General features: G+C 41.7%; 1 protein-coding gene across 2 annotated transcripts; it reads right to left on the bottom strand.

Annotated features, from left to right (window-relative positions):
• Positions 1-23,128, bottom strand: LOC149458772 (neuropeptide Y receptor type 1-like). Of its 2 annotated transcripts, none has more exons than XM_089681697.1 (5): positions 22,803-23,128; positions 22,554-22,663; positions 21,975-22,385; positions 12,308-12,371; positions 1-6,902 (listed from the first exon to the last, which is right to left on the bottom strand). In XM_089681697.1, the coding sequence occupies exon 5, from the start codon at positions 6,874-6,876 to the stop codon at positions 5,758-5,760; it is 1,119 nt and encodes a 372-aa protein (XP_089537823.1). In that variant the 5' UTR covers positions 6,877-6,902; positions 12,308-12,371; positions 21,975-22,385; positions 22,554-22,663; positions 22,803-23,128; the 3' UTR covers positions 1-5,757. The 2 variants fall into 2 exon arrangements, with proteins under 2 accessions (XP_089537823.1, XP_089537824.1); XM_089681698.1 differs by adding an exon at positions 7,896-8,008 and having other exon boundaries at positions 21,975-22,663.

A 23,128-nucleotide genomic window follows, 5' to 3' on the forward strand; every position in this document is an offset into this window, starting at 1 on the left:
CAGATTTATAACTATTCCTTTATTTCTATTGACATAAAGCAGTGTCAGCAAAGGGCATAAAAAAATTATCCATGCTCTGTTCTGTTTGTACGTATAGGTATATATATCTCTCTTCATAAATATACAAATACTGGCATAAAATCTTTTATATATATTTATATAAATTCGGACGAACCTTCCAGAAGCATCATCCATTCCTTTCACTTGGTTTAATATATATCTAGGAAACCACTGGCAGAAATGTTTCACCCCTACATAGAGAGAATTTCAGCACTATGGAGAAACTGCTGTTATACTTTATTAAAACATTAAAGTGGACTGTTTATGAAAAGACAAGCAAATGCAGGGCTTTTCCCCATAAGAGGTAGTAATGTTCCTTGTTTTATTTTTTTGTGGAAAGATGTAATCTGATTAGTCACCTTGAATAGTTTTGCTTCATCTTTTATAAATGAGACCCATAGTTATTGGGAAGCTCAGGGTAATAGGGTTCAGTTTTGTGTCAGGACACTTACCCTAAGGGCTCGTTTGTGCAGATCACTCTTGAGAAAGCATTTGGCAAGTGGTGAGGAGGCATTGAATCTCTTCCTTGTCACCTGCTTTAACCCCTTGAAGCCCACACTAGCGCGCTGCAATCGCACGCTATGCATGTGGTTACAGAGCTGCCTCATTCACTGTCCTCCGAAAGTGACAGGGGGCATAATTGAGGCAGCACATGGCATGTGTACACACCCTCCCTCTGCTGCTAAAGGGGGGGGCAGTTAGGGGGCAGTAAAATAATGACCTAATTGCAGGGTTTTACTGCCCTACAAATGCTAGTGTATACCAGCCCTTATGTGATGGCAATAAGATTACCTTTTGATTATGAGCCTTTGGGAAAAGCATGGTGATAACATAAATTTGTATAAACTGCACTGTACTACTTGCTTTGCTATATTAAAATGTTTTGTTTTCCCTGCCTTCCTTTGTTTTCCATGAAATATTACTTCAATGAATATCTATTATCTTACAGGCCTCTTTCAAAAAAGTATGAATCGGACTGGTTCTGCATTTTTTGGTGCAATACTATAGGGTTTATTTTTAAATAACAAATATAAATAACGGAGCTCCTTAAAGGATCTGTCAATCCTTTGCTGATATTTCAGTGTTTGGTAGATGCTGGAGAGTAAAACCTCTTAGCAGTTTCTTATATCTCTTAGGGCTGCCAATTGCAAGATCTCTGTGCTTAAGCTCCAAGGTCTGCACATCTGCCACTACCATTTCGAGGGGGTTCTACTCTCCCTGCTGGATTTTTTATTATGAAGACAAAAAGATTAAAACAGAGAAAAAAGAATAACAGCAAAAATCAAAAGAGGGGAAAACTCGATGGACCACTTGGTATTTTTTTGCTGTCTTTCTTCTATGATTCCTTGAAGGATATACCAGGAACAGTGGGAACATGCTTGTCGTAACATGAGGAGGGAGCCTTCACACTTGTATAACAGGAGGAAGGAGCCTCCAGCAAGGCTATGAACAGAATCAGGGACTATGGTGAGAAATCTATCTGTTGAAGTTGCCTAGAGATGCAAAAAGCCAGCAGGTTACTCAGCCCACCCAACCACTCCAGTTCATAAAGTATAACTTAAAGAGGAGCATTAGTTAAAAAAAAAAAAGTCAGCAGCTACAAATACTGTAGCTGCTGACTTTTAATAAAAAGACACTTACCAGCCCAGGGATTCAGTGCTGTCCTAACCCTGGTCTGGTTCTTTATCAATCTTCGAGGCCACCAAGTTGACTGTAGGATGCAGGCTGTGATTCCCTGTGGCTTCACAGCTGGCTCCCACAGCATTGCACTCTGTGAATGATTCCACAGCCTCTGGGGATCTGTGACGTGTCCCAAGAGGATGCAGGCATGGGGTTAGAGGCAAGCTTCCGACAGGTCCCCTAGGCGATCTGAGCAGAAGTCGGAGCAGGTATCTGTAAAAACTAGGTATCTGCTCCCAGAACAACAACAAAAAAAAGTTACTATGGGGGGAGAGTGGAAGTTTTGCTTCAAGGTAAGATTGGTAACCTTTAGGTAAACCTGCAGACTTTGTCTACACAAGCATATAATGCAAACATTGTTAAAGCTTCACAAAACTGTTAACAGACCTCCTTAGACAGACCAATTTTCGGTGGACTGGCTTCCTCAGAACATGTCGTAAAATAGTGGTGTACCAATGTATTTAGAGTAGACTAGGACAGTTTTGTTTCAAGATTAGGAATCAAAATACTGATCAGTATAGCATCTACTCCACAGTGCAGATATTTCCTTTTTTTTATTTACCCAGGGTTTAAGCAATCTTAAAATGTCTAAGTAAAAAAATCAGTACATCTCTCAAATACCTGCACATTTCCCAGTGTTTCGTCTCTTTAAAAACTCTGCAAGCAAAAAAGAAAAAAAAATACTTGTTGATTCTGCCACAAATCTGTTGAGCTCCTCACCTCCTGTGCACTCTTCCTATTTTGCACTGAAATACCAAGCAGTGTTATACGCCTCACTCAGTTTACCTCCATAGACTACATAAAACCTTCAACACATGCTATGGAGAGGTGTTTTGTAATCCTGTCCTGGAGTGATAATGCTGCTTCTGGATGCAGACTGTCCTGGAAAACAGGTACAGGTGTATTCCCCGAATGCACACTGTATATGTCCAGGGGCGTACTACCTGTACAAATGTGTATGCTTGGATCTACGCTTACCCACATACAGCTGCATCTTTTCATTGATTTGTACAGGAAACTGTACACACCACCTGTGACTTTTAGACACAAACAAATGGCCTTTTTATGCTGCATGTCCCTCTGCCTCCATGTGTGATGCTGTATCTGGGTTTCTCAGCCAGGTTTCCATGGAACCCTAGGGTTCCTCCAAAAGTTGCTAGGGATCCTTAACCAATAAGTAATTTCTCCCTCTCAGATAAGTTCCCACTGACACCATTGATATTTTTAGCTATCTATAAGGGGTAATTCTTCCCAATGACAACTACTGTAAGGAGTATTCTTCCCAATGACTAATGTGTCATGAGCTGTAGCTATAGTCATTTTTAACAAGGATTGCCTGAGACCGAAAAGTTACTTCAAGGGTTCCTTTGTGTTGAAAAGGTTGAGTAAGGCGGTGCTAAATATTCAAAATTTTTATTGGGTTTAGATATATATTCATAGCCTGCACTGTTGTTTTGCTGTACAAAAAGGTTGTATTGTGTAATCGTACTCTAAATGCTGTAAGCTAAACTTGTTTGCACACAGTTGTATCTTGAAATGTAATCTAATGAGAGTGACGCTGGTGTGCCCCTTACATGTGTCTTATGTGGCTCAGGTGAACACTCATTGTCAACCAACATTTAGACCAATTTTGTGTAATCATTACAGCCAGGAGGTACTAAACAGGTAAATGCAGTCTGTTGTACATGCACCAATGTGTGTCTAAGCGCCAGGTGACAGGAAGCATTAAATTGCCTTTGACAAGATGTGAGTTTGCAAGGGACCTTACACAATAAAGGGATTTCCTCTAAGTAAGCTATAAGGTTTACATGAACACAGCTTTGACAGCAGGCACTGACCACTCAGATACTGTAGAGACATACATGTGTAACCAGCACATGTACAACAAGGGCAATACCAGACTACCCAAGGCACACAAACAGCTAAACTGTTATGGTACTGTATTTAAAGTACACACAGGTAAAAGCCACATTTACCTTACATCACAAATAAAAGGACAACATAAGGGCAGATCCAGCCTCCCCATGCACAGACTCATATACATACACAGGGTCTGTGGAAAAACTAGAAACATAGTAATAAGCACTCTTTACACCCAGGTTTCCTAAATATGGCATTTAGGTGGGCACCCTGTTCACATCCCCTTTGTCTGCTAACCCTCCTGCAGATGCCAGGGCAGAAGGATTGTTTGGAGCCAAATGGCTGAACACATGTGAGCAGCATTGTATTGCAATCAACATTTATTTTTTCAACTAAGTTGGACCAAGCACTGTCATAGCCGGGACACTAGTTGAGTGTAAATAGTGTAATACCCAACAAGTGCAGTCAATGCCAATGTGAGCAAGATCTAACACAAGAAGAATTCAAGCAATAAAAAAAAGAAATATATTGTTTCTGAGAATATAACGGGAATGCAGTGTGCGTTTCCTGCTAGTCCTCTGCCATGCAGTGACTTTAAATGCTTTCTAGTGTCTGTAAGCCCTTAAAATTGTACAGAAGAATTCGTTTTACAGATATGTCATAAAATAATAATATTATTATAGACATTTTCACATTTTCTCCCATTTTAGACCATGTTAGCCTGAATTTTGGATTCCATATTCAACGAAGATAGCAAATTCAACTGCAATCCAGATTTAAAAATGCTGCCAGGGTAGCAAAGAATGGTTGTTGCTATATCAGTCATTGATCACTACTGCATTGGCTTTAGAATATAGATGTTCAGCTTGTTAAAAATAACTGCTACTTCCACGTGGTGCCAACCATAAAAATGCATTGTGATGATGCTAAAGAGCTTCTCCGTAGCCAGTTGAACACTTAATAAAATACATTTGGAGGCCAGCCCATACGATCTGTGCAGGATGGGAAATATAGAAAAGTTCTATAAACATATTGTTGTGTACATGTAAACATCAAACATCAGAACTTGTGGGTAAGTCAGCTGCTGCCATGTGCTAGAAGATCTTCAGAGAAGGTCCATGCTTGCAGTATATCCAGATGAAAATGGACACTCGGGTTCCTCATTGGTCAAGATACCTACACTCCCATTTCACAATTACATGTAAAGTGCAAGTAACTAGGGTGGTCCTTTTATTCTCAAGTTCTGTTACATATCATGCAGTTATCAATCAAGTCTTTTCTCATGTTCAGTGCAACTTGAGAAGCCAATGTCTACATTTGTTAAGTCGGGGAGTATTTGTGCAGTAAGAAAGGTTTGGTGAGGCTGTCCTGGGAAGAAACAGAAGTTCTCATGGTAATAATATGTGCCACATGCTCAACACCTGCGTTTTGTTTCAAAGTGACACTAAAGTGATTGCTTAAAAGTGACGTTCTTTGATGAAAAGCAATTAGTGACAAAAGGTTAAGTTGGTGGATAAGGCTGATGTTTCCTTTTATCTCACTTTCTCCAATCAATAATGTCTAAATGGTATGAAGAACACAACTCACAAACATCAGTGTGCATACTGCTAGATGGGGGTCAAAACATTATGGTATTATAATTTAGGTTTGTCTAGAGCAGGGTTTCTCAACCAGGGTTCCGTGGAACCCTAGTGTTCCTCCAGAGGTTGCCAGGGGTTCCTTGAGCAATTTTTACCTTTCAAGTAAGTTCCCACTGACACCATTGATCTTTTTAGCAATCTGTAAGGGGGTAATTCTTCCCAATGACCACAAGTGTAAGGAGCATTCTTACCTCTCCCTATCACACTGATGTATCATGAATTGTGGATAAAGTCATTTTAGTAGGGGTTCCCTGAGATCTGAAAGTTATGTCAAGGGTTCCTCTACGTTGAAAAGGTTGAGAAAGGCTGGTCTAGAGTTATTCAATGTAAACATATGCAGTTAAATAGCAGTAATTGGTGTCATTGGCATGGTTTAAGCTTTATGTAACAAGAGAGAATTTCCAGGAAGCAGCAATTTGGCACAACTTTGTGTTTCAGAAATTAGACTCTGTTTAATTGGAGATTAATGTCCGACTGTTTGTCCAGCAAACCCACACCGGGTTCCTGACAGTTTGACTTAAACATTGTTTCCATTAGTTACACTTTGTAGAGAAGCCTTTGACACCTCAGTACTGACAGTAGAGAGAGGGAAACTTTCATACTTATCTCGACCTCCTGCACAGCGGCAGCGGAGCAGCAAGGTCTTCACTTCCTTTTGGAAGTTACTGTTGAGGAAACCATACATGACAGGGTTGACACAAGTGGATGCCATAGCTGCCAGGTGGCAGAGGGAGAATATAAGGTTGTGGTAGCATGATGAAATGCTCTCATGGTCCCAGTCAAAAAGGGCATTGAATACAGTGAGGGGAAGCCAACAAAGGCCAAAGGCTACTACAATAGAAAGAAGCATGATATTTACTCTGCGGTGGCCTCCTCTGCGTCCACCTGAATCCCCACCTCCTGCTCTCTCCACCACATCCCTCCTCCTGCGCAGTCGCAGAAAGATACGGAGGTAGCAGAGGAGAATAAGTAGCAGGGGTAGACAGTACTGGAAGAGCAGAAGACAGGTGGTGTAAGCTAGACGGTGATTCTCAGAAGGCCAGCTGTCAGTGCAAACAAAGTGATCAATGAAAGGGTCAAATGGCAATGATAGGTTCTGGAATGGTTGCTTGGTTAGAATGCTGAAGGAAAGGAATGGCAAAGAAATGAAGCATGAAATGGCCCAAGTTACAGCAACAGCAAGATAAGCATGCCAAGGCAGGGGCTTCCAACCAGTTGGGTGAATAATGAGCTGATGCCTTTCCAAAGCAATGAGGACTAGTGATAGCACAGAGACTGTGACAGATATACACTGCACAAATGGTGTAACTTTGCAGAGTGCCTCGCCCAGAATCCAGCGGTTCATAAGAGTGTAGATTACAGTGACGGGTAGACACACCAAAGCCATGAGTATATCAGAGCAGGAAAGATTAGCAATAAAAATGTTTGTGACATTCCTCATCTCCCGCTGACGTGCAATGACAAAGACCAGGCAAGAATTTCCAATGAGTCCCACAGCTATAAGGGCGCTGTAAGCCACAACTAAAAAGGTTACATTGCCAACAGATTCTGCACATGGGTCCTCCCCTTCCCAATTAGGGCCTAGATGTCCAGTCACGTTAAGGTACAGAAGTCGTAGATAATCCTCCATTTTCATATAACCTGAAGTTCCTCAGGACGTACCTACAAAGCATAAAACTGATTAATTCACTGATTCAAGTTTGTCAGGTCCAATTTATATGCATTATAGCATAATTTCACCCAGTACAGATATTTAGAGTCCTTCTAAAGCCTTGCCACTTTCTTTTACTTATTAAAGTGGTAAACAGGTATTTTCAAGTCAAGCATTTAGTTGATTTACCTCTTTGTAATGGTAATTGCATCTGTGAAACTAGATTTCTCCTGCATCCTGCTAGATAAAGCAATGTGCTGCCAATCTAATGAGCTGTGGGTGAAAAGAGGTGTAGCTATTCACTGATCAGCTGTCATTGGTGGCATAGCTACAGCAGCAGCAAGGGTGATAACAATACAGTGATGTTACTGCAGAAGAAAGAGCATTGTCAGCCAGGAAGTTTTTATCCAAAGGTTCTAAGGGTAGAATCATCAGGGATTTACAAAATGTTTCCAGAGGGTACTTTGCAAAATCAGAGAGACCATTTTTACTGGTATGGACAGCCTACATCATATGCCTAATTTAATAGCTTGACCATAGTTCAACTTTAAGTTATGGGTGGATAGTGATGAGCTGAGTCACTCAAGGGATTCTTGTATTTCTCTGGACCAGCAGCTGTCAGAGCTCCCCCAACAATGTTCTTGGTATCCTGCCACTAAGTTTCCCTTCAGCTGTGGCTAAAGGTATGCCGTTGACCTGTTGAAGTTTTCATATTCAAAAATGGAAAGTGTGGCACCCTTTTTAATGGCTGTTATCCATAAGTAGTGTAAGCTCAGGGATGGAAATCTCACCAGTAGAGACCCACAGTGATATAATAAGCATGTGGATAATTTAACCTAATAGCGCTATCACAAACATAAATGTTGTTTTTTGATTGGACTAATTCCTTAAATTGTAGGCAAACTCTGGAAATAAACTTTGTTGATTTAGTATATTAACCCTGTTAAGACTGAAGGTTGGTCAAAAATCATTTTCTCTCCTAAGACTGAAATCACATCACTTACCTGTAATGAAGTATCTTCTGTGTAGGGATGTCTCGTCCTCTGGTGCTGGGTCTTCTATGGTCTGCAGTGCAAATCCTCTGATGGGGATCCATCCTCTTCTTCCCTCTCATCTACTGAGAAAAGCTTGTGCTTTTCATGACAAGATTCTCTCCCCCATTCAGAGATTATGTTACATGCAGTGTAAACTATACACAGACGTTTCTGAAAGAATAAGAGAGCAGGAGGGGGCAGGTACTGTCTGACCTTCTTCACTAGAGCTCACAGAAGACCAGGGTTGGCTGTTCAGCACCAGGATAAGCACCCTACACAGAAGATTTCTACAGGACCCAGCTGCCTATAGCAGTGAATTTTATTGCTATAAGCAAGCATTTTACTGAATGAAATTGATTCATTCAGTTTTTTTTGTGATTAGCTGTGATTGACTACGGCTAATCACATGACACAGATGAGCTGTGATTGGCCCAGCCTGTGCATGTGATCGCTGTGACCATTCACAGCTACACACACTTGTATACAATGGATGGCCCAGTCTGTACCATGTGATTATTTTGACCAATCACGGCTAGCAACACAATTTTACATAATGGATGGCATGAAAGGAAGCCATCCATTGTTTACAATTGTCATGTGACCTGTTGTGATTGGTCACAGTGGTCACATGGTACCGGCAGAGTACCGGTGACAGATCTTGCAGCAGTGTGGTCCCGCGGGCATGTGTGATGCGCGATCTGGGAGAATGTCATATGACATCCTCTCAGATCAATGAAAGTCCTGCCCGGCCTATAGCACAATGACTTTCGTCGATCCGAGTGGACTGGTTAGATATAGCATAGCAAGCTTTTTTGCTATAACCCATAGTAACTAGTAGAATAATATCAAAGCCATGGGCATATTAGCAAATAATGCTATAGGATATAGCAAAATTGATTTGTAAGTTATGAACATTTGGGGGACCATAACCACTTACTTGTGGTCACCTGCAAATGAGTAGAAATGAAGGAAATTGAGGAGAAAAAAAAGGGAAAAAAAGGGAGGGGGTAAAGGGAGAAACCCCAGAGGCATTATGATAGCTGGCCTTATGAAGAGGCTTTATGCTATCTGTTGTATAAGAAATAGCATATAATCAAAGAGAGCACAGTCAATTGGAAGGGTGGGAAATGATAGAGCCAAAGCTGCCAGGTACGTTGGAATTTGGTGTGGGTATCATTGGAAATGTCTCAGTGCCCCCATCTTCCCTCTAGGAAATGTAGTGCAAAATCACTCTGCATATAACATAAGTCAACAGAGATTTGGCTGTACTCACAACATCTGTATCTGACAGACACCTTACCTCTTTTCAAGCTGCAAGGCCCCAGCTAACCTGACCGTGGGGACTACTTCTTTGGCAAATTTGTTATGAAGCAGTATTTTTAAATCTGAGTTAACATCAATGTGCTTACTAAATTGTTACATACATTTCTGTTTTCATAACATACCTTATTTTAGACCCAGTAATGTAATCATCTTTGCATCTATATGGAATGCAGGCAGATCATGGCTGGTGGGAGGGGTTGGCAGGACGCCGTACATAGCTTCCTGAAAACATCACAGCACCTTGCCCCAATACTCCTCAGAGTCCCAGTGCAAGTAGTGGACTGGATCATTTTATATGCATTTTGATTTGTTGCCAACAGTTATTAACAAGCCTTGGTCAATGGCTAGGAACCCTATCGACTTCAAATTCCTAATTTAAATATGCATTGGAAATGCATGTCAATATGCTTCAAAATGCATGGCAACATGCAAAAAAGACGCATGATAACACAAGACAACGTACATGCCTAATGCTACAAAAAAAAAGGCAATTCTGCACAAAGGTTCTGAAGAACCAAGAAGAACTAGGTTGAGATCCCACAGTTGCAAAGGGGGGACCTACAGAGGAATAATGAGAGTGATATCCTGTACTATGACCTTAAAAAAAGCTTAAAAAGATAGCCTAAAATTAACCACAATGGCTGAAATTTGACCCTTGATGGTACTCAGGGATAAATATTGATCCAGTCCAGACTGGAGAAGACAGGATGGGGTTTATTTACTAAAGCTGGAGAGTCCAAAATCAGACTCCCTTCTGCATAGAAACCAATCAGCTTCTAACCTCAGCTTGTTCAATGAAGCTTTGGCAATGAAACCTGGAAGCTGATTGGTTTCTATGCAGAAGGGAGTCTGATTTTGGACTCTCCAGCTTTAGTAAATAAACCCTGATGTGTCTCACAGAGTACTTCCTGGGATGGAATTTCCCATGTTGCGCCATGAGAAATTGGCCTTTCAGGTATGATAAACAGGAGATCTGTATATGCATTACACTGTACATAAAAACATATAATGTATTAATTAACGCATTATATGTTTTTAAGTACAGTGTGATGCATGTACAGATCCCCTGTTTATTTTTATTTTGAGTTCTTTTTATTACGAATTGCACATCTTTGTATTTTTTAGTTCTGTGAACACTTAGCTGTTTCTTTTCACATATAAATATTCAAATTGTGGTGTGATTACACATTTTAATGGCAGCAGCTCTATGCAAATATTTCAGTGCACATGGTTTAGCATTTGACAATGTGTCTTCTTTAATTAGGTTGTTAGTATCAGGTAGGGTGAGTACTGCAAGGATTTTTCTATATATTTTCCAGGTATGATTGGAAATTTGCGAGAAGTTGATTCCCTAGCATTTAAAAACATAGGGATAACCAAATCAACCGATCCTTCAGGACCTGAGCTTCAACAGCCAGCCTGTTAAAACTGAAGACCAAAAAGCAGGGTGGTAACTGGTCCCTAGGACAGAGGATCTGAAAGGGCCCACAGAGAGTCTTCAATGAATCTGATGAGGTCTGAGACTGTTTGCCCGGATCAGTTCAGCACAATGAGAATCATCGAAATGCCCCTGAACCTGCAAAACAGGTGAGGATGGAGCTTTAGAGGAGGAACTGATCCCAAGGAATTACCAGTGCATGCACTGAGAAGACTACAGAATTCCTGGACCTAGACACAAACCTAATCAGTTTGTTGATCCCGGATGCCTTGATGTCCACGTCAGACATCCCTAAACTGTGGCAAAGGTCTTGAAACACCTCGGGGTGAAAAAACATTTTCTGGAGCCCAGATGTTGACGGCTGAGGAAGTCAGCTGAAATTTTTATGCCTGGGATGTGCACAGTGGACAGGGTTGGAGCATGACGTTCTGCCCAAACCAGAATCCTGTTTGGGCTATCAGTGTAATAAGCTTTAGCAATCCACCCCAAACCTGTTGGAGGATCTTGAGCTGACTAGGTCTGAGAAATGGTTTGTAAGTGAGACAGTGCCAGCAAGGGCTACACACAGACCAACTGCAGAGCAGGAAGGGTTAATAGTCAAGGACATTTTACTGGCAAACCCTGCTACTTCCTCTCAGTGGGGTTTGGGTATGGCTTCTGTAGCATTGGCAAAGATCAACCATTCTGACAAGCTGCAAAATGAGCTCATTCTGGCTATGTAGCATATGAAAAAATCTTTATTAAAAGTAAAGAAAAGGTTTTGCTTCTCTCAGAGGTGAGAAAATATTTATTTTTTTCGGACAGTAGCAAAAAACTGAGGCATGATAAGAGTGGAAAGGGTTAAACAAGCTGTCCTTACAGCTGTCCTTGTTTGCCAATGCCCAATCTCCTGCAGCAATAGCATAACCCAATATACCTGAATAACATCATCCTATGCCCCTTACTGTAAGATGAAGAAAAGAGGTTTATACATAATTTTAAGGTAGTGGGCAGAGGCTGTTCCTTTATGCCCACTTCACTATAACCTATAAAAGTCCAGCATGTTTCTACTATATCTTGTCTTCAGATACCAAGCACATACTGTCAAATATCTCAAAAATACAATACCTCTGGGAACACTGCAAACTCCAAGGTGGTTGGAAATAGAGCCAGGAAATATGGAGATCCCACTGCTGGAAACTCCAGCAGTATAAATAGCCAGTGGGTAACTCAGCCTACCAGACATTAAATTTACGTTTTTGGTGGTGTGAATCTGTAAATGAAAAACGTACTGACCAAAATATGGAAGCTCTCACTGGTGATCACCTTGGGAAAATGCTAGAAGCTTGTTTCATTCTGGTTTCAATACATTTTAAGACAGTGACCCAAAAGAAGCACACCGATTTGAAAAGTCATAGTGAAATCAGAGCTTTTTATCTACATACTTATTTTTGATCAGTGACAAGTACTAAAGCTAATGAACCAACATTAGCTAGCAAGGGAGCCTGTACTTTCAGAGGAGGAGAACAGCAATAGCAGTCTCCAATTAATAAATAATACATTTTAAAAGTGTCTCATTTTAAGAAATGCAGAATGTTATATAAGCTACCAATTTCTGAAACATGTAAACGGCAATACTTACAAAACCATTAGGACCAAGCTCTGGAACGGATCATTATTGTATTTGTAGCTTATTTACAGGAGATCTGTGGAAGAGAAAACATTAGTAGACATGTTTAAATGAGAAAACAGCTAAATAATAGGGAGAAATGAACATAACATCAACTTTGGTATTACAATAGCTAAGCAAGAGATAAGCCGTGAAATACAAACTGGAGATGAGGTTTAAAAGACCAATACTGATTAAATGCTATGCAGTTTTCACAAACCACGCACCAAGCCTTTCCTGTGATATATGGATTGTGTATGTGCTACAGAACAAACAATAATGAGACCAAAGAAATGACATAATCAATAGAATTAGTTGCATCTATCAGGAAATATAATGGAATCTCTGTACAAGAAAATAATCCTTGGGGGGAGAACTTATGAACATAGCAGTTGTTCTGGGAACATGACATCCATGACCATGTTAGGTTCGATGGAGACAACCAAAATTAGCAGTCCAGAATTTGCCAGAAGGGCTAAAGTATGACTATATTAGAGTATTTGCTCATTTGTGTTACTTTAATGTGCTCCATTTAATCCTGATTTACTAAACAACCAAAATCACTGCAATCACTATACATTCTGCATTATGTGTTCTCCAAACCTGTAATGAGTCAACATCCACTAAACACAAAAGAAAGTAAAATGTTGACTGGAGTTGGACTTTATTATATATTGAACCTCTTATCCTTTTATCTATATTCATATCTTTGAATGTGAAATCACAGTTAATTTGTTATTCAGTAGGAATGCCCAGAAAATAGCTGGTGAACAGAAAAGCCTAGTGGAGGTGGTATGTGGGAAGTCAATGTGTCATGTCTGTCAGTTGTACCCAGGAGCTCCCAATCTCCCAATCTGTTGCTTATAAACTTCACAAGGTTTACTAAGCGTTTCCAGTGACACATCAGTCAGTGAGAAAGCCCATTTACTCATCAAAAAGGAAAAAATAGTAACGGCCAACGACTGCCTTCATCCTTTAGAATGATACAGCTCTACTCCAAATGAGTTGCTTAGCAAAGTAAGTGTAAGTTCTCTGGGAAAGGAACCTTATAGACCAGCTAGAGGAGGTTGGGACCTTTTGATCTGGGGAACACACAACTAACTAGCGTGTTGGGGGTAGTTTCTTTTAGGCTAAAAAATATATACAGAAAAGCTGCAGTAATTAGTAGACCTGGTGAATGGTGAGAGTTGTTTCCAATTCTTAAACATGATGGCTGTATTTTTTTTCTTTTTTTAGGAATTTTTCCTTTATTTTCAGCTTATGTTCTGGCCGGCAACACACTTTATATCCTAAGGAGTCTCCACTCCACTGGAGGAGCAATGGAGACACCTTTGAGCAGCAGCATTGACAGTCTGGGGAGAGGGTAGTTTTAGACGGACAAGCAGATTTAGATGGGCTTGACTAACACATTAAAACTGACACTTTTTATGCAGTTACAGCAATAGTTTTTTTTTTACTTTTTGGAAGAAAGGTTTTACATAAAAGATAAAAGCTGATCATTGTAAGCACCACTGTCAGCGTTAAGTGGAATCAAACCCATCAATCATTTAACTGTCTCCTTTGTGATAGCTTTAGGTAGGTGACAGGTACTCTTTATGGAGACATTAGGGGTATATTGGACCCCTGATGTGTCCTCTTCTCTTCAAAACTGCTAATCAAGCACAAATCATATTTGATCACCTGCTTCCTTGACTGTAACAGCCAGGAAATGACAGCTCTGATAATGGAAATTATGAAATCCTTGTAGCTTCTGGATTCATTTATCACAGAGGAGATGAGGGAACAGAGTGTTGCTCTGTCTGGCATCAAGGACTGGGCTACACTTCCTCTCCTCCTCTCAAGCTGTGCAGGGCTGTTTGCAGCCTCATAGAGAGCTAGTACAAAGCCCTGCCCATCAACAGGGATCACAGAGAAGAACAGGAAACCAAGCTGCAGTGGATTGTGGCAAGCACAGATTCTGCAGGGTGCATCTACGACTTGTGGGAGATGTAGTCTCCAGACAGAATGAGCCTGTATTATATATTAGCAATGAAACTACACTTACCACCATGACCGAGGCTTTGTGGAGAGGAAAAGGAAGATCTGTTCCCAGGCTCTAGGCAAAAGTGATGAGGACAAACCAAACCTAGGCCAAACCCTACTGCACTCCAATAAAGAAGAACAATATTGTTTGCACGGCATACAGTTCTTGCACCTATACCCAGGTTTGGAGGAACTTATTTTGAGTGATCCAGCAGCAGATCTGGGCCCCAACATACTGGCCAGCAAGGAAATAGTTTTATACAGACTGACAGACTGTTATTGTAACATTGTCCCTTAGGTAGGACCTTCCCTAGTATAGAGTTAAGGGGTCATTCTCTGGAGCATGGGCTTACTACTAACTGTATGCCCTAATTGCTCTGGAAAGAGGAGACTTGGAGAAACAGTGGCTCCTTCAGGGGTAAGTGCTGTATGGTGCTTGCTGTTTTCTTTATGTTTTGCATTTTATTTAAAGCTGAGCTTCGGGAATTAAACAACATTTTCCATTGCAGTTAAATTCAACCTTCGCTGCAAGGGTTCAGTGCTTATTTAGTTTAGGAGTGCAGGCATAAGGTGTAGTAACTACGGTAACTTATTTATGGCTCAAGCAGGCTACCCCCATCCATCTGACTGTTCAGGCACTGCTCTGAGTTGCTGTCCGAGACAGCTGCATACTCGTCTCCTCCATGTACAATACAGGGTTAATAGCCCTGCACTGTATGTGATAAACCTGAGGCACTGTTTATAGTCTGGAACTTTGGGTAGAAAAAAACAGCCATTGACTCTGCCATACAGAGGGAATGGGTATATAATACACTTTATCCCGGCACCCCTAGACTAAACAAGCTTTTAACCCTTGCAATGCAGGATAGGCCTCACTGCAAGGATAGCAATACATTTACATATAAAAAAATGAATACAAAAAATTAAAAAAAGCAATACCGTTGCCCTGCGCATACACCCACAGATGCAAACATGTGTATAGGGCACACCTTCATTTACACTTTATTCTAAACTGATATGTTATAAATGCATTTAAAAAGCCACCTATTGATAATTTGGGTACCATCGTTTTTTGTTGTTTTGTGGGTACATGCAGTTTTGAGACTTGATGTATTTGGTATCTATTTACTCAAAACTATCTCATCTTTTATTTTGTACAGAGAAATTGGGGAGTAAATTGTGTTTGTGTGCAACAAAATTAATTTTAGTATTTATTTTTACTGAAAATATAGTTTTAATAAACAGTGGGATAAAAAACTGCAACTATGATCTTTTTTTATTCTACAAGTCCTCTGCGTTCAGAAAATATATAATGTTCTGTGGCAGTAGGAGGTTTAGGTAATTTTGTAGCCAAAAATGCATATTGCAACGTGTGGTAAAAATGAAAAAGTTGCTCCAGAGAGGAAATGGTTAAACTAAGGTTCCTTATCCTGGACTGTTAGTTTCCTGAACTGAACCTATTGTATAACAGTTGGACCGTGCATGTCCAACCATTCACTGGCGTCTAAAGCCACTTTTTTGTACTTGTTGGATTATCCCTGCCGCTTTCTAATTAATCAGTGTGTCTACTTTGATTAATTGGTGCCTTTGTTCACATGATTGTAGTTTTGCCCAAGAGGATTTTCATCAATTATACAAGCAGGACACAAGTTTATCTCTCTAATTCAAGAACGCTCCCAATGTGAAAAATAGACATGGGACATAAAAGTTCCTCCAGCTGATGGACTTTTCCAGTTCTTTTATCATTTACAGTAATTATTGTAAAATACTTTGTAAGAACTGTCAGAAAAGTGATGTCTTTGTAAACTTAGATGAAATGAAATCTGGACAGGTGGTAACCATATGTACTTGGGTGAATCTCCTTCCTCGGCTCTGTGTTAAAGTATATGTGAACCCTCACCTTGTAAAACAACCCATTCAGTATATATACTCACCAGCCACTATTAGGTACACCGGTTCAATTGCTTGGTACCACAAATTGCTCATCACATGGCAGCAACTTAATCCATTTAGGCATCTAGACGTGGAATAGACGACTTGCTGAAGTTCAAACTGAGCATCAGAATGGGGAAGAAAGGGGATCTAAGTGACTTTAAACGTGACATGGTTGTTGGTGCCAGACAGGCTGGCCTGAGTATTTCAAAAACTGCTGATCTACTGGGATTTTCACACACAACCATCTCTAGGATTTACAAAGAATTGCCCAAAAAAGAGAAAATATCCAGTGAGCGGCAGTTGTGTGGAGTAAAATACCTTGTTGATGTCAGATGTCAGAGGAGAATGGGCAAACTGGTTCGAGTTGTTAGAAAGGCAACAGTAACTCAAATAACCACTCGTTACAACCAAGGTATGCAGAATACCATCTCTGAATGCACAACATGTTGAACCTTGAAGCAGATGGGCTACAGCAGCAGAAAACCACACCGAGTGAAACTCCTGTCAGATAAGAAGAGGCTACAATTTGCACAGGCTCACCAAAACTGGACAACAGAAGACTGGAAAAAGGTTGCCTGGTCTGATGAGCCTCGATTTCTCTAGAAAATCTCAGTAGATCAGCAGTTTTTGAAATACTCAGACTAGCCTGTCTGGCGGCAACAGCCATGCTACATTCAAAGTCACTTAAATCCCCTTTCTTCCCCATTCTGCTGCTCAGTTTGAACTTAAGCAAGTCGTCTCCACCATGTCTAGATGCCTAATTGCACTGAGTTGCTGCCATGTGATTGGCTGATTAGAAATTTGTGTTACCAAGCAATTAAACAGGGGTACCTAATAAAGTGGCTGGTGAATGTATGTAATACAATAAATACTTTTTTCCTTTTTTTATATGTGATCACATACCCGCTGTTTTCAGCTGCATAAGGAGTTTAGAGAGGTGGGGGAGGAGAAACAGCAGGACATTGGTCTTCCCAGTGAATGGCTGAGAAGGAAGGGTGGTAGTGTGGAGGGTTAGGGGTCCACATCAGCACAAATCTAGTCATTGGAGGAGAGCAGGTTGAGTTCCCAGCACAGACAGAAAACTGACCACACATTCCTAGTGTGGTCAGTTTTTAATAGGAAAGCAGAGGGACTGGCGGGAAGACCAGAGATTTCCCATAAAGGAAACAATACATAAATAATAGGATACGTTTTCATACAAGTACATGGTACAGCAAGCACATTTTAGGAACATGAAATATTGGGGTAAGATATTCTTTAACAACTGACATAACAACTGTGATGAGATGTGTGGGCTGAGAGCTTTCCTATTAAGTTTTGAGTCCTGCAGATGCACTGTCACACCTTTACCTAAATATATTTATTTTTTGTTTTTTTCCTTTGGCATTCTTCAGCTATGCTCTCAGGCAGAATAATTTGTTAACAGATAAATGTAATTTTATCTAAATCTGATTGAATTTAATACATGATGTTAGAAGCTGCCTTTTTTTCTGGTATTTGCAGAACACAGCTTAACCTGGTGATATCAATAGATAGCTAAGGGGTACAGCAAATAACCTCCAAAGCACTATATCAACTAGGAAACTGCAGAACAGCTTGCAAACATTATGTGGCCTATTAATAAAAAAAATAGTTGGGCATATGTCCAAGCATTCACTCAGCCATTGCAAATTCTGACTGTATTTTGCTCAATATGTTGATTTCCTTGTCAACTCCATCTCGTTGCCATCATTTTTTTTTCTTGAAATACCTCAATCAGGAAAATATCACATTTTGGTCACTAGATGGAGCTGACTATAAAAGGAAATCAACATACTAAGAATTTATAATGGCTAGGAGATTGCTTATGACATTTTCATCCAACATTTTTTTTTTGATTCCCAAGTATTCTCATTTTGAATAATCCCAGCCAGCTTTTCCTATTACAGCTACCCAAGCTCGATTTCTCATTTTTGGCTAGAAGTCAGCAGCATGAATCACTCCTTGGATTCCTATACATCTTAGAGACCACCTTCTGTAGTTTCTGGCTTTGCTCCCTTGTGAAGCTTCTTCCTGCAGCAGCTGGAGAAGTCTCACTCCTCTTGCTGCATGCTGTGTAATATAAAAAACACATGAAAAATCAAATAGTGAAAGCCACCTCTTCTAACGGTTCCAGCATTCAGGCTCAGGATCTCACCACGGAAGTTCCAAAGACGTAAAACGCTAACTTAAACACTGACCACAAATGTAAGAGGTCATTTCTACACTGACCACTGTAAGGCGCCATGGACACTGGTTTAAAAAAACGGCAGTGGTCTTGGCAGAAAAACACGGTAATTTTGAGCGTTTTTTGTACTACCTTTTAGGAGTGTTTAGGAGTGTTTAGGGTTCTTTTTCTGCAAAAAAAAAAAACACTCTAAAAAACACAAGACAGAAGGGTTTTTTTTCCTGCCTCTAAACACTGAGCTTAAAAACTCTAAACTACCTAATGTGCATGGACACATAGGATACCATTAGTTTCTTCTACAGGAAAAACACTAAACTCCTCTAGGAGCAGCATTTTTTTAAGCCAGTGTCGAAGTGAGCCTAAAAGGTCACTTCGACACTGGCCACCACCTTAAGGGGTTACTTTGACACCAGCCACCACCGTAAGGGGTCACTTCGACGCCGGCCACCACCATAAGGGGTCACTTCGACGCCGGCCACCACTGTAAGGGGTCACTTCCACACCAGCCACCACCATAAGGGGTCACTTCTACGCCGGCCACCACCTTAAGGGGTCACTTCGACGCTGACCACCACTGTAAGGGGTCACTTCCACACCGGCCACCTCAGTAAGGGGTCACTTCCACACCAACCACCACTGTAAGGGGTCACTTCTACTCTGACCACAAATGTAAGGGGACATCTGTGTACCAACCACCACTGTAAGGGGTCACTTCTACCCTGACCACAAATTTAAGGGGACATCTGTGTACCAACCACCACTGTAAAGGGTCACTTCTACTCTGACCACAAATGTAAGGGGACATCTGTGTACCAACCACCACTGTAAAGGGTCACTTCTAGTCTGACCACAAATGTAAGAGGTCATTTCTACACTGACGACTGTAAGGCTCCATGCACACTGGTTTAAAAAAATTGCAGTGGTGAAATAAAAGGTAATTTTGGCCGGTTTTCGACTAGCTTTTAGAATTGTTTAGGGTTCTTTTTCTGCCAGAATGTAAGGGGATACCTGTGCACCAACCACCACTGTAAAGGGTCACTTCTACTCTGACCACAAATGTAAAGGGACATTTTTACACCTACCACAAATTTAACCCCTTGGTGCCGGCGCCTCCCGGCCCTTTAAGGGTTTCAGAAGCTGGGAGTGGGGTTTTAGGATCATGTGATTCGCCGCCACGGCGGTCACATGATCGGGAAAGGTTCCGATCAAAAGAGGAGATCGGGACCTTTCCATCTGTACCAGACATGTGTGCTGGGAGCGCGCAGGGCTTGCGCTCTCAGCACATATGTTTTTCTTAATTGCACACAAATGTTCGGCCGCTCGGCGTCTAGGCCCAGACACCAGGACTGCAGGCTGCACATTTGTGTGTGGCCAGCGTGAAGGGGTTAAGGAGACACCTCTACACCAACCACCACTTTAAGGGGTCATTTCTACACTGAGCAACAATGTAAGGGCACAATTCTACAGTGACCGCAAATACAAGGAAACACTTCTACATTGACCACGAATGTAAAGGGTCACAGCTATACTGACCAACAATGTAAAGGGACACTTCTACACTGAAACCTACTGTAAGGGGTCACTTCTACACTGACCACAAATGTAAATGGTCACTGCTACACTGACCACCAATGTAAGGGGACACTTCTACACTGAAACCTACTGTAAGTTGATATTTCTACACCAACCACCACTGTAAGGGGTCACTTAGGAACATAGAAGCACAGAAAAATGATGGCAGAAAAAGACTGAGTGGTCCATTGAGTCTGCCGTTTTGGGGTTTTTTTGGTGTGTTTTTTGTGTTGTTTTTTTTGGGGGGGCATGTTTTTTGTTTTCTTTTGTGGTTTTTTTTTCTACACTTCTACACTGACCACCAATGTAAGGGGACGCTTCTAGACTGCACCTTATTGTAAGGGGTCACTTATATGCCGACCACCACTGTAAGGGGTCACTTTTACACTAGTCAACAATGTAAGAGGACACTTCTACAATGAACCCTACCGTGGGTTCACTTTAACGCTGACCACCACTGTAAGGGGTCACTTCTACACTGAACCTTACTATAAGGGGACACTTCTACACAGATCAACAATGTCAGGGGTCACTTCCACACAGACCACCACTGTTAGGGGTCATTTCTACACTGACCACCAATGTAAGGGGAGGCTTTTACACTAGTCAACAATGTAAGAGGACACTTCTACAATGAACCCTACCGTGGGTTCACTTTAACGCTGACCACCACTGTAAGGGGTCACTTCTACACTGAACCTGACTATAAGGGGACACTTCTACACAGATCAACAATGTCAGGGGTCACTTCCACACAGACCACCACTGTTAGGAGTCATTTCTACACTGACCACCAATGCAAGGGGACGCTTTTAGACTGCACCTTATTGTAAGGGGTCACTTATATGCCGACCACCACTGTAAGGGGTCACTTTTACACTAGTCAACAATGTAGGAGGACACTTCTACAATGAACCCTACCGTGGGTTCACTTTAACGCTGACCACCACTGTAAGGGGTCACTTCTACACTGAACCTTACTATAAGGGGACACTTCTACACAGATCAACAATGTCAGGGGTCACTTCCACACAGACTACCACTGTTAGGGGTCATTTCTACACTGACCACCAATGCAAGGGGACGCTTTTAGACTGCAACTTATTGTAAGGGGTCACTTATATGCCGACCACCACTGTAAGGGGTCACTTCTACACTAGCCAACAATGTAAGAGGACACTTCTACAATGAACCCTTTAACGCTGACCACCACTGTAAGGTCCCTTTATAGTAAGGTTCACTTCTACACTGAAGCTTACTATAAAGGGACACTTCTACACAGACCACCACTGTTAGGGATCACTTCTACACTGGTCACCAATGTAAGGGGTCACTTCTGCACAGAGCAGCATTATAGGGGGTTACATCTACATTGATCACCACAGTAAAGGTCACCTGTACATTTTCCATAAAGCGTCAGTACAATTTTCAATGTCCGTGTTTCTTTTTTGGTTATTATTATTATTAAAAAGGTAATTTGATAATTATTAGGTAAAGTTCTGTTCTTTTTTTAAGTCTCTAGCTGTAGGTCTGATAGTTTTAGTAGGGGTTCCCTGCGACCTGAAAACTGTTTCAAAGGTTCCTCCATGGTAAACAAAAAGGTTGATAAAAGCTGATCTAGACACCAAGTTTTTTCTATAGCTAAGCTTTCATCCCTCACTATGTCACATACCTCTTGCCTCTGTGGAGTGTAAGACTGACATAACTGTCCATGAAACTGTTAATAAGACAGGAGAGATGGAGGGCTATGCTGAAGGAACAGTATCTAATAGTTGCTTTGAAGATGATGAATGGTCCACAGGCTGCAGTGGGCAACTGGGAAGTTAACACCTAGGCTTTGGACCTCATGAGACCAGAAAGGGTTCAAGATTGTGACTAACACACTAGGCAAAGAGAATCACTTACTTGTGCCATTCAGGAGAGTCAGCAGGTAGGTATCAGCTGTCCAGAGAAGATGATGAGAGGCAGCGAGGCATCAGGAGCTGTTAGATGTGATGTGTCTACCGGCTGGGCGACTCCTACTAGCTATCTCACTCTTCTGCCCTTCTGGCTGCCCACCCCCTGATCTCTCTGCTACCCCTTACTCTTCACCTCTCCCCCTTATCTGATGGTGTCACCCTCTCTTCTTAACCCCTGTCACTAGTCCTCTTTCTACACTACCTAGCAGCCTGTGCTCCCCTTGACTTGCCGCTCTACCTAAAAATACCTGGGTGCCAGTGCTGTGCTCCCCGGCGTGCGCTCCTCAGATGGGTGGTCGGGGCTCAGACCCCCAACAGCCCCAGGAGATTGGCTTCACTGGAGAAAAGCTTGCAGACTCTGTGGGAGAAATTAAGAGATCTCAGCAGATGGACAGACCCCTTACTCTTCACCTCTCCCCCTTATCTGATGGTGTCATCCCCTCTTCCTAACCCCTGTCACTAGTCCCCTTTCTACACTACCTAGCAGCCTGTGCTCCCCTTGACTTGCTGCTCTACCTAAAAATACCTGAGTGCCAGCGCTGTGCTCCCCGATGTGCGCTCCTCAGATGGGTGGTCGGGGCTCAGACCCCCAACAGCCCCAGGAGATTGGCTTCACTGGAGAAAAGCTTGCAGCTTCTGCGGGAGAAATGAAGAGATCTCAGCAGACGGACAGACTCATTATGGGAAATCAGCTGCTGTTGCTAGGAAACCAAATTCTTTTTTATCTGGAATCTGCCAGCAACAGAAAACAAATTATTCCGAATCCTTCTCACACCTTCTGCCGTTCCCGGGTCTGCACACAGCAAGCGCATCCACCACCCTCCACTCCTGTGCTGTTCACATTGCTCTGCTCTTCAAACATTGCTGTGTCTCCAGGATCTCAGCTATTTCTGCTCGCTTACTCCGATATTAATGAAATCCGCTCAGTCTGGCGTTGCTGCCTCATGCATAAAATACACAGAGGCGCAGAATGCTGCTAACAGATAAAGAGCAATCTGTTCATCTAGACTGTGCTGCAGGTACAGGTCCAGCACCCTCCAGTTCAATGGCTTACTTCTTGCACCATTATGTCCTGCTAGCTAAATTATACCTGTACCTGGT

This window comes from Staurois parvus, unplaced genomic scaffold (assembly GCF_062004578.1).
Source record: "Staurois parvus isolate SC_StPar_1 unplaced genomic scaffold, SC_StPar_1.0 ptg000276l, whole genome shotgun sequence".
NCBI classification, from domain to species: Eukaryota; Metazoa; Chordata; class Amphibia; order Anura; family Ranidae; genus Staurois; species Staurois parvus.